General features: G+C 43.4%; 1 protein-coding gene across 1 annotated transcript in view; it reads right to left on the bottom strand.

The window, feature by feature from the left end:
• Nucleotides 1–3,496: 3,496 nt before the first annotated feature.
• Nucleotides 3,497–9,481, bottom strand: part of LOC311061940 (serine/threonine-protein kinase SBK1-like) — a 10,971-nt gene continuing 4,986 nt past the window's right edge. The window contains exons 2-5 of the mRNA XM_084080654.1: nt 8,114–8,258; nt 6,639–6,841; nt 6,181–6,342; nt 3,497–5,903 (exon numbers count right to left, since the gene is read on the bottom strand). Of these exons, the coding sequence (XP_083936780.1) occupies nt 5,265–5,903; nt 6,181–6,342; nt 6,639–6,841; nt 8,114–8,258 (1,149 nt within the window). The 3' untranslated portion in view covers nt 3,497–5,264. The remainder of the gene's footprint in view (nt 5,904–6,180; nt 6,343–6,638; nt 6,842–8,113; nt 8,259–9,481) is intronic.

Raw genomic sequence — 9,481 nt, forward strand, 5'->3', positions numbered from 1 at the left:
AAAAAAAAAACGTTCTGAAATGTGTTGATTTTCTTCTTGAATATGTTTGAGTAATTTCACATAATGACATGCCCAAAATAGGGACGCCAGCCAGGCTGGCTGGGTTTAAAATCCTTAGAATTGAAAGAGACCATGCTGCTCATTACATAAATCCTGAAGGTGCTGACAGGAAATATGACCCAGCAGCATGTTTAACTGACCTACAGCAGGTGGAGTGTCCAAGGTCAGCTGTGTTGTGGCATTAAGCCGCAACCCATATCCTTCATGTCTTACCCCGGGGTTTGAACCCCGGGCTTCTACCGCTCCAATCTAGAGGGAATCCCTGCATGCTTGTTCTGGGGTATATATTGCACTTATAAGCTTCAGGGAGTAGTACCTGCCCACAAGTTGTCCTACCCAACACAGGGTCTCCATTCTTAACAAATTAATAGGGAGTTGTCACACTTTACTTGAGCATGCAATTCATACACGTAATAAACGCTTAATTAATGATGAATTCATGGTAAACATTAATTCATGAATTTATCATGAATTCATCGTTCATTTCTGGCCCTCACCATTAACTAATGGTGAAGTCACTATGACTTAGCCAAGTGTAATATATCATTAGTTAACCACTTAAACCCCATATGGGTAACCGGAGTCCCTCAGGGCTCAATACTAGTGTATTTTCTGTTTTCTGTTATTGTGGGGAAAGCTTTCGCTGAAAATAGGCGATCAACAAGCTCACAATACGACGCAGCGCGCCGCATTGTGAGCTTGACGATCTGAGCCCAGGATGGCTGCAGGTGGGTAGGAGTAGCGAGGAGGGTCGGTCTCTGGTGGTCGTTCAGATATATATACGCACGCACGCACGCACGCGGCCGCGCCGCACGCGGCCGCAGTCTGAAGGGGACTTGAGCCACGAGGCACCGCCGATAGGGACAGAATCGAGGTGAACTCGAAGAAAACAAGCACTCATTTTTCAATCTGACTGGTTTTCCAATATTCAATATTTCAATATTTATAAAACCCACAGACAAACAACAACTTTCACTTTCACAAAAATACACACACACACACACACACACACACACACACACACACACACACACACACACACACACACACACACACACACACACACACACACACACACACACACACACACACACACACACACACACACACACAAACACGCAGGTCTGTACAGGTCTAAGTGCACATTGCAGTTGGACTTGGGCATGAGAGGATTAGTCTAGAGTCTAGACAGTGTAAGCCTAGATACCACCATGTATACCAGCCACAGAAAAGTCCCAGAGGGAGAGGGGCTCACAGGGCACACACTAGAGCCATTAGCACGATTTATTTGTCTCCCCATTAATGAGTGATTTACATCTTGCTTTATTTAGGCCGAGCGGTAGCTGAACATTCTTGGACCGCACGCTCTCGCGCTCATCTTTCTTCAGTCTCACTCTTCTATTGGCAGTGGTTGGACAAAGTACTCAACCCCAACACTTGAGTCCAAGTCTAGAATACTCCTGGTGCACATATTGCACAACTGCAAGTGAAAGTTGCTCAGTTGCTTTTCTTCTTTCTTAAGATTTCTTAAGAGTAGGCTATAGGTAGACAGGAAATGGGGAGAGAGAGATGGGGAGTGACACGTAGCAAAGGCCGTCGCAATCGGGACTTGAACCCGCAACTGGAGCCTAGGTGCCCGGACCACTAGGCCGGCGGTCAGGGCCACTCAGTTGCTTTTTCAATATCAATGCATTGCTGTTTAAACATTTTGATATTTAAACAGAATAGTAGATCTACAAGTTCACAATGCATCTGCTATTTTCAGAGTATAACGTTTTTTTTCCTATAGTATAAGGGGTTAAGAACAGTACTCAGGAAAATGTTCTTTGTTACTGTCCACCACTGCTTATTCCCCTCTATCTTTTTCTTCCATGTCCTCTCGCCCCTCTTTCTTAGCCACCCCCCCCCCCCTTCTCTCCACCCCGCACCCCCCCACCCATGCTGCCACCCCAACACCCTGACCTAATTCCCCTCTCAGTTACAGAATGACATGCTGACTTCCCCTTTCCACATCATGAGGAGCGTGACAGATCAGATGTGTTCTGGTCTGGCGGACAGCGTGAACAGTTGCTTAAAACAAACAGACACGGAAAGGCAACTAAATGAGCACACGTTGTACTACAGTAGGGATGCCCGATTAAATCGGTCATCATATCGACAATATATCGGCCTTAAAAATGCAACATCGGTATACTATCGACACGATAACGAAATATTATATCAGTTTCTGCCGATTATTTATGTTTGAGTGTGAAGCTTGAAGGCAGCAGATGATTGAAGGCAGCAGATTCAACCAATGTTTTCTTGAGAAGCTTTTGAAAGTGTAAGTTGGAAAAACTTTAAATAAAATTCTACATTTATATTGACAATATGTGTCAGGATTTTCCAAGCTTAACCCAAGATTCAGGAAAGTCACCGACTGGCGCAGTCTGTAGCGCTATTGCCTCACAGCTAGAGGGTCCTGGGTTCGATTCCCGCCGGGGACGCTGTGGGCGCTGGAGACGTGTTCTCTCCTCTGCGTCATCAGTGCCTGCCCATACCTTAGGTGGGGTTGGCGAAAGGGCCTTTCTGTGTGGAGTTTGCATGTTCTCCCCGTGTCCCCTAGGGTATAGGTACTCTCACAAAAAAACATGCTGTAATCCTGGTCTTTATACTGCCTCCTCCTGGTCATCCGGGGCGCCTGATGGAGGGGCAATAAAAAGTTTGGAATAATATGTTCCTTCCACACGCTATGTCGTACCGGAGAAACTCCCCCTTGTCGGGTGATAAGAAGCAGCCTGCTCACTCGTCATGCATTGAAGGAAACATCAGCTCAGTTCGGTGCTCTCCACAGGCTGGCAGAGGGAGAGTAGCGCCCAGGATTACAGCTTAGGCAATTGGCACTGGGTGAAAAAATGGGTTACAAAAATCGAGATAAAATTTGAAGAGAAAAAATGTTTTATTCTCCAGTCCTGTGGCAAAACTGACACCAAACACAGGTGAAAGGGCCTATATGTGAAGTTGTGTCGTGATCTGGAATCCACAGAAAAAAACATATTTTGTATGGTATGAGTATGTTAATACTCATGTAGATCATGTTGTCAAAGGTCATGTCTCACCTAGACACATGATCTGACACGATTCAAGATTCAATTTCCCTGAGCAAGCAGGCAGGCTCTATTAGCTCAACATTTCAGCTCTTGCGCAGGAAACGAGGTTCAAATCCGTGTTAGAATTTCTTTATTACAAAATTGCAAAAATAGCAGATGTACAAGTTCACAACACAATACTGTGGTGCTTGTACGACAAAGTAAATTGAGCTTAAGTGTTTAAGAAAATGTCCCCCGTGTGTGTGTGTGTGTGTGTGTTTGTGTGTGGCCCAAGCATTATGTCCTTCAAAATGCAATAAAAGTCACATTTTCACGACCATACAGTAAAAAAGGACCCCATCAAAGTGTTTAAAAAAATCTTAACTGCATTTTATTGATTTGATCTCACAGCTTGAGTTTACATTTCACTGTGCATTACACATTCTTTGAAACAGCTTATTATCAGCAATATCAACTATTACTATATATTTCACTTTAAAATATATTAATTCTACATGAAGACATTTTTACACGAACAGAAATTTTCAAAACTGCAATTTAAAACATACACATAACATACAAAATAAAAGAGTAACAACGTGACTGAATAATGGTTAATAGCTTAGTTATGTAAGTGCTGGAGGAGGACTGTGAAAATAATCTATCAGCTTATGCCTAATTTATGCGCCGTCGCACAACGGTGTGCGGAAAAAAAGACAATCTACCTCATAACTCGCCGCATCCACGGCGCCATATGAGCTTGTAGGTCTGCTATTTTCAACATGCAACACCGCTGTGCGCCCGAAGAATGAATCGGGATTTAACCACTTAAACCCCAGCATCCGTGTTGTGGGGAAAGCTTTTGCTGAAAATAGCAGATCGACAAGCTTGTCGATCGACACAGCCTCCTGTTGTGATAGCTGCCAACAAAGTGCTATGAAACTGAACATTTTGTGCTAAAAAATACTTAACATGATTTAATAATTCTCCAAAGACCTTATAATCCTCCTTTTTTAATAGAGTTAACGTGCGTAAGCATAAAAAAAACTGTCAAACTGTGTAACATAGTTTAGTAGTACTGTATGTTTTATAGCAACACCCCTTGCAGCTTCCGTTCTAATTACAGCGTTTGTCTATACGGAAGGAACGCTGAAAAAAGGAATGCTGCAGGATCCCCCTAGCACCCGAGGATATTTTGTACACGCATCATCAGAAAGTGTATTTATTAACTGTAAAATACATGAATATAGTATACTTTTCCCCGATATATATCCGGTGCCTATGTCTCTATGGCTCCGAATGAAAATAATGTTTAATAGTGTTTTAGAGAAGACAAACCCCATTATGAAAAGAATACATTCACGTGGAATGGTTATTGTGAAAAAAAAATCCAATAAGAATATAACTTTTCTTTATTGAAAATGTTACACTGTATGACATTAACCACTTAACCCTAATTTGGGGCATGTCATAGGTGAAAAACTAAAGTTTTAACATTATCTAATATTTTTCAAAATCAGCAAGCTCTCCCTGCATCGCGTTGTAAGCATGGGTAAAATAGGTATATTCTATATGTCACTGCATGGAACGCATTCTATATACAGTATATGATGCTATATTTATAGTCAAGTCATAGTATATGCTTGCTGATGTAATAGCACAGTAAGCCAGTAGGTCACTTGAATATCGCTTCAACCGAGGACAAATGTCTCCTCAGTTGAGAATTCTACTACGCTATCCTCAGCAGCCGGTTGACAGCCCAGTTTTGGGCTGTCGTTAGGTGTTTTTTTTTTTATATAAAATATTTGTTTTGCTTTTTTTAAAACATCCAAACTTTTAGTGCTTCTCATGGTAACCAACCAACCAAGTCCTTTTTCATACCTTTATCCTACATTAGTGCTGTGGTGCTTTGTTGCAGTTGGGCCATTGTAGAAGTCTACAAGGATTTATTTCGCATTGATGCTGCAGGCAGTTTTCTTCGTCTTATTATTATTATTAAAATTGTTACTGAACTAGTTTGTTTCCCCCAACAGGAATTATTAAGGATATACATTAATGATCCCCAAAGTGACATTATTGATGATCAAACAGAGAGGATTAAACATTGACAAGGAGAAGATGTCGTTGATAGATATCTTATCTCTCTCCTCTCCCCTCCATCTCTTTCACGTTACAAATCGCCCCTCCTCCCCCTCGGCTCTCCCTCCTCTCCTCCTCCTCCAGGCGTGCTCTCTCGTTCTCCCTCATCCATTCCCCTCCCAGATAGGCCAACGTGTCCTCGGCCCGCCCCCGATGCCTGCGCCGGGGGTCCAGGAGCAGCTGGAACAGGGAGCAGGCCAGAGGGGTGAAGCAGGCAAACTGTGGGGCTACGGGAGGCGCCTGGGAGGAGTCCTTGCTCAGCTCCTCTCTGTTCAAATTGTCTTTATTGTTGTCCACGTTCCCCTCTCCCCACACGTCCAAGGCGTCGTCCGGGCCCTTGGCGCTGTCGAACCACTCGCGGTACTTCTGGTACGAGCGGTTTCCGGACGCGGTCTCGGCCCACGGCAGACCGCCGGTGAGCATTGCATAGGTGAGGATGCCCAGCGCCCAGCAGTCCGTGCTGGGGTCCACCGTCGCCCAGACTCTCTTCTTCTTCTCTTCCGCCTTCTCGTCTTTGTTCTGCTCCTCGTCTGTGCCGCTCCAGCTGTCCGCGTTGCCCTTGGCCACCTCCGCCTCCGGGGTGCAGTAAGGGGAGCTATACCAAACCTCAGGGACCCGTGTTCCCGTGGCTTTGACCTGGAGTTGGACAACAGTAGAAGGAAGAACATTTTCTTCATCGGCTCTTGCCATATTTTGACTTATAGATCTTCGGTTTTATTGTAATATTTAGAGACACTAACCCATAAAAAGGGATTGATCAAGTTAAAAAAAAAAAAAAAAAAAAAAAGTATCTAGGAAAGGACCATGCCCCTTACTCTAGTCTATTGTGTTCCCCTGCTCTTTTGTGCCATCATAATTTTGGCATTCATGACACTCCTTTAATGAAACTATTAATAATCAGTGTAGTGCCCACCATGCCAAAGTCTCCCAGTTTGACCCAGCGGCAGGCTGCGTCGCAGAGGAAAACATTCTCCGGTTTGAGGTCTCTGTGGACAAATCCCAGGGAATGGAGGTGGGAGAGAGCTCCACAGAGCTGGGACACCACCCTTTGACAGCAGCCCTCCTCTATACCCACCTAGGGGGAGAACAGAGACAGAGGAAAATCCATTTAAAAGCCAACAGAAGATGTACATATCAACTTTGAGAAACAATTAAAATATTGGTGGCTGTCTTCCACTAGGATTGTGTCATTATTGAGACAGACAGTATAGGAGAACTAAGAAGGAGACAGGACAGTCAAAATTTTTGTGGCTAAGGCACACCAATGGGCAAGTCAAAATCTCACGTATTCATAGTGAAAATTGGTCGCAATACGTTATGGGGGTCTCTGGGGGGTTTGAAAACCACTGCCCTAGTCTATGTATGTTTTACCTCGGGCTCAATGACTTCAAAGAGGTCTCCAAAGAGGCCGGCTTGCTGAGCAAAGACGTAGTGTGAAGGGGTGTAGTAGACAATCCCCACGGCTCGGGTCAGGGACGGGTGGGTACAGAAGGACAGGGACAAGTTGTACTCTCTCAGGAAGGAGCAGAGAGACGTAGAGTGACGGGGAAAGAACTTCAGGGCCATGGGAGTGCCTGGAGAATCAAGAATCATGAAGCGTTTGATTTGTCACTTACTTATACAAGTGATGACAAGAAAAGTTATAATAAGATGGGGAAGACATGGAGAAAGGAGGGGTGAAAGAGAGATAAATATTAACGATATGAAGGAAAAACTGTTAATGATGGAGACACCAGTTGTTAGAGGTGTGAATAGTAATTAAAATAGGTTTTGGTTTGGTTTATTGAACTCAGTTTGGTTATGGTTTGGCATTGCTGATGTGGTCTACGCATGGGTTTGATTTGATTTAATTGATTAATTTGAGCCAAAAGCTAATAATGTTTCTATCACCTACCTCTGAATATCCACTGCCATGCAGATGCCCAAGCACACTCTCACACAGCAGATCTACAAGCTCACAAGAGCATTACACTGAACCCCCACTCTGTTTGCCATCATAGTAAGTTACGTTGGAATGGCCAATGGCATGGAATCCACACAACACGCTTTTTAGAGCTTTTAGAGCTTTTTCTTATTTTCTAGTGTAGAACATTTCTGGAAATATTTTTGCTTATAATGACTAAAATAGGGATGCAAGGTTGAAAGAGGTTAGCTAAGAAGAGTGAAAACAATGACATTGTGAAACCTGGAGTGGATTCCCCACTCTAGGTATGGAATGAGACCTCCCCAAGTGTGGGAGTTCTAGTATCTCGGGGTATTGTTCATGAGTGAGGGGTGTACAGAGCAGGAGATCAGACAGCCAGAGAGCACATTGGTGTACTGCACTGTGATGATCTACTGGTCAATCTCCCTTCCTACTGTCACCATATGAGAGAACAAGATCACGGATACAAGCGCCAAAATGAGTTTTCTCAGGGGGGAGGCTACCTGGCTGGCATTTCGCGTAAGGATATAGGATAAGAAGCTCGGTTTACCCGGGAGGGACTCGGAGTAGAGCAACTGCTCCTTTTATGTGGAAAGGAGCCAGTTAAGGTGGTTCGGGCATCTAGTATGTATGCCACCTGGCGTCCTTGGCGTCTCCCTAGGGAGGTCTTTGGTGCATGCCCGGCCGGAAAGAGGCCATGGGGCAGACCAAGGACCACGCTGGCCTTGGAGCGCCTCGGGATCCCCCATTTCATGTGGCCCGGGAAATAAAATAAATAAATAAAATAAATAAAATAAAAGGGAAGTCTTATATCCTCTGCTGGAACTGCTACCCGACTCCGGATAAAGCGGATGAAGATGGATGGATTAATGTAAAATAATGAATATGAACCAAGTTGTGGACAACATTGTTTCCTCCTCACCTCTCTTCCTGTGCACAGCCAGCATGACCTTGCCATATGACCCTGCCCCTAGCAGTTTGATGATCTGGAAGTGTTCCGCCGTGTCCAGTGATGTCAGAGATTGGGACGACAGGTGACACAACTCATCCAGGAGCTTGTTTGCGGCCTGTCAGGGGGACAAGGAAAGATCAGAATCATCTTTATTGTCACATCACAGGTTTACAGGTGTAAAACAGTGGGAGGCAATGGATCTTCATATTTACACATAGCATATCCATCCAAACATTTATGTATTGTAGCAGTTGGTATCTGTTAGACATTAGTGCAAGACAAGTATCAGTGCATGTACATAGGCCTGTCAAAAAAATCGATTCATGAATAAATCGCGATTCTTAATGCCACGATTTTAAAAATCGAATCAAAATATTAAAATCGATTTTTTTATTTAAAAAAAAAAAAAGGTTTTATTTTTTTTTTTATTTTTTTATAAGTTAGTACCTTTTTCACTGGCACTTTGTCTGAAATCAATGTCAGAAAGACTGACTGACATGATCTGGCTGCATTGAAGTGTATGATTCAACTTTTCATGGTTTATATTATATTAAAATGTTCTAGTATAATTAAAGCAAAGTGATTTGGGGTAGAAAATCGCAATAAATCGCAGAATCGAATATCAATTAATCGCAGAATCGCAATTTTAATCGAATCGGCACCCTAGGAATCGATTTTGAATCGAATCGTGAGGTAAGTGAATCGTGACACCCCTACATGTACATGAAGATCTACAAGTTCACAATGCATCACATTGTGACGCGTTGCTATTTTTGTAGGATTTAAGTGGTCTTAAAGTGTAAGTATGGACCACTATGGGTCTACGATTTTATTGTGTGCATTCCATGATTGCAACTGCGAAATCGAAAATAGTTTGCCCACGCTTACGTAACTTACATGTGTGGATTCATTTGATGCAGATGAATGGAAACTATTCTGGCGATTATGCAAAAATAATTGCGATAATCTAAAATAATTTGAGATAATCACAGGCGATAATGTAATAATTGTGACAGGCCTATATGGGGGTCCATGGCCTAATGAAAGTCAATTTGGGGGATCCGCGTGTCATGTAACAGTTTGAATTCCTGTGGTGTTGTAATGAAAGGGACACACATGGGACAAGGGACCAAAAGGAATGCCAGACAGCTGTTTGGAACAGTTCGCAGACATTGTCATGACGACCGTTGTGCGTTGTCATGGTGGCAATGTTGGCAACAAGTGAACCGTGGTTATAAACATATCTGTTAATAATAGCCAAATGGAAATCCTGTGGCGGATCACATATAGTACACCAAACAGACACACACACACATACAGTACACACACATCCCCTGC

This window comes from Gymnoscopelus microlampas (genome assembly GCF_963454915.1).
Source record: "Gymnoscopelus microlampas genome assembly, chromosome: 15".
In the NCBI taxonomy this organism is placed as follows: domain Eukaryota; kingdom Metazoa; phylum Chordata; class Actinopteri; order Myctophiformes; family Myctophidae; genus Gymnoscopelus; species Gymnoscopelus microlampas.